At 38.9% G+C, this 2,197-nt stretch overlaps 1 protein-coding gene across 1 annotated transcript; it reads right to left on the reverse strand.

Moving 5' to 3' along the window:
- Positions 1 to 440: 440 nt before the first annotated feature.
- LOC107683209 (inhibitor of nuclear factor kappa-B kinase subunit alpha-like) lies at positions 441 to 2,191 on the reverse strand (the record flags this gene model as incomplete). Its single annotated transcript, XM_016479278.1, has 8 exons — positions 2,151 to 2,191; positions 1,868 to 1,991; positions 1,617 to 1,768; positions 1,462 to 1,523; positions 1,121 to 1,230; positions 982 to 1,031; positions 723 to 831; positions 441 to 588 (listed from the first exon to the last, which is right to left on the reverse strand). Coding segments are annotated over exons 2-8 (633 nt in total), but the record flags the coding sequence as incomplete, so codon positions are not given.
- Between the last annotated feature and the right edge of the window lie 6 nt (positions 2,192 to 2,197).

The raw sequence follows: 2,197 nt of genomic DNA on the forward strand, positions 1-2,197 counted from the left end.
GAAATCATTCTAATATGCTGATTTGGTGCTCAAGAAACTTTTCTTTTCATGATTATGAATGTTGAAAACAGCTGTGCTTCTTTATATTTTTGTGAAAATCATAATACATTTATTCTGGATTCTTCGATAAATAGAAAGTTCAATAGAACAGCATTTATTTTGAAATAGGAATCTTTTGTAACTATGTAAAGGTCTGCCACCTTTGATCAACTTTATGCATCCTTGCTAAATAAAAGTATGAATTTCTTAAAAAGACTGACTTTTTTGAGCAGTAGTTTCTGTCTATTTGCCTTTTGGTTTATGTCTATCAAGTTCCAAATAGATGGAATGATCAGATAATGGCCATCACACCCACCGCTAATACACACTAAACCATTACGACGGAAAGTCCATGATTATGTGCATATCTGGCCCTGAGACATTAGAAGCATGTGACTCACACAGGCAATCTTCAGTAAATGCCAGAACTCTCTCTGTCTCTTGATCTGCATCTGCATGACAGTGCTGTCTGCCTCCTTAATGCTCTCCAGTGTCCTCTCAATTTTAGGGAAGAGGTCGATGATCTTCTGCTTACTCAGAAGGATTTTACTGCAAATAAGACAACAGCAATGCTGGATTTCATCCATAAAATGCAACAGCAGCATTCATTTGTTAACTAGCCGCAGTTTGAGCCATCACAATCCTCTTTGATTGAGAACTGGATGGTTTCAAAAGCTTTTTACCTGAGGTGTGCATATAGATCCCTCAGTACCCGGTCCTGATTCTGGACAGTCTGTACAATGACCTTCACCATCTCAGAGCTGTCACTGTAGCCGTGCTGGGGGTCTGGCACTAAGGGAAATGAAGAACACTATATCCTGACCCCAAAAACATATATAACAGTAAGAATATGTAAGGAAATTTTGCCTACACAGATAAATAACCCAAGTACTTGGAATGAGACTTGGGGCGAATGAGCACGCAAGATGGGATTGTACTTACTTTTGCATTTTACCTTCAATTGTCTGTAGAGTTCAATTGCTCTGTCTTGCCTGTGATGAGACATGATTTCAATACAGAAGGTTTAAGGGGCATCTCTGCGGAGAAAGTTCAGACAGTATCGCTGAAAGAATGAACTTACAGTTGCTCCATGACATCTCCTTGTCGACGAGCATAAGGACTTCTCTGAAGCTCAACAATTTCTGAGTGCAAAGCCATTATTTCCTCATCCAGGTGGCCGATCTCTGCCACCTGCAAAAGCAAACAAAACCTCTAAGTTGTTGCTAAAACAATCTGCCCTTGTTGAGCATAACAGAGTTCTTAAAACTTAAAAACTTACTGACCACAAACATTTAAACAATAGTGTGCCACAATTTAATGTGACATGAAGAATACTTAGATGAGCAGTTAGATTTCAAAACAAATGTATCAGTCTAATTTCAAATTTACATATATGTAAAATGTATAATTTATCCACAGCACCTGTACAAACGCAGCAGCCTTTTCCTCATTGTCCTGCCAAGCCTTCAGCATTTTTTCAGAGGCTTCAGAAAGAAAAGAAGTCTTTTTAGATAATCATCACTAATGCAATAATAAATTTCTGACATTTCAAGGAAATCTAGCACATTAAAACGTACATATGCCGTACTGCATCTGATCACTGTACTTCTCCAAGTCGTACTGTATGCTGCTCTTAAAAAAGTCAAGCTTTGCTTTGAGCTGCTGCGAAAAGGAGAACATCATGTTCTTATATCTCGTAAGGTTGGTGTTGTAGCGGAGAAGGCTCAACCTACAAACACACAAACCGAAAAAACATTGACTTATGAGCGGAAAAGTCCCAAAACACAAAATATACACATTAATGAGGATGGCAATATACTGGACGTACATGGCTGCACGCTGGCCCTGGAAGAGGCGGCTATAGTCTTCTCTGAGGCCACAAATGTAGCTTACCGCCTCACCCCAAACCTTTTTAAGGGCACTCAGAGGGAGCTGAGTTTTGGTTTCCCGCACTGAAACAGAAATTAAATGGGTGGAGACTTTGAAGTTCTTTGGGAAAATCAATAAATTTTAAAATCCCACACAAAGTTCACAAAGTACACCCTCCCCCCAAGCATATTTAAATAAACAAACTATCTATAGAATTGGCACATAAATAAATCAATTCTTACCAATAAAGTTCACACTCTCAGGAAGTGTTCTAGCTGTTAGAGGTCCT

Source organism: Sinocyclocheilus anshuiensis, unplaced genomic scaffold (assembly GCF_001515605.1).
Source record: "Sinocyclocheilus anshuiensis isolate Anshui unplaced genomic scaffold, SAMN03320099.WGS_v1.1 C33043489, whole genome shotgun sequence".
In the NCBI taxonomy this organism is placed as follows: domain Eukaryota; kingdom Metazoa; phylum Chordata; class Actinopteri; order Cypriniformes; family Cyprinidae; genus Sinocyclocheilus; species Sinocyclocheilus anshuiensis.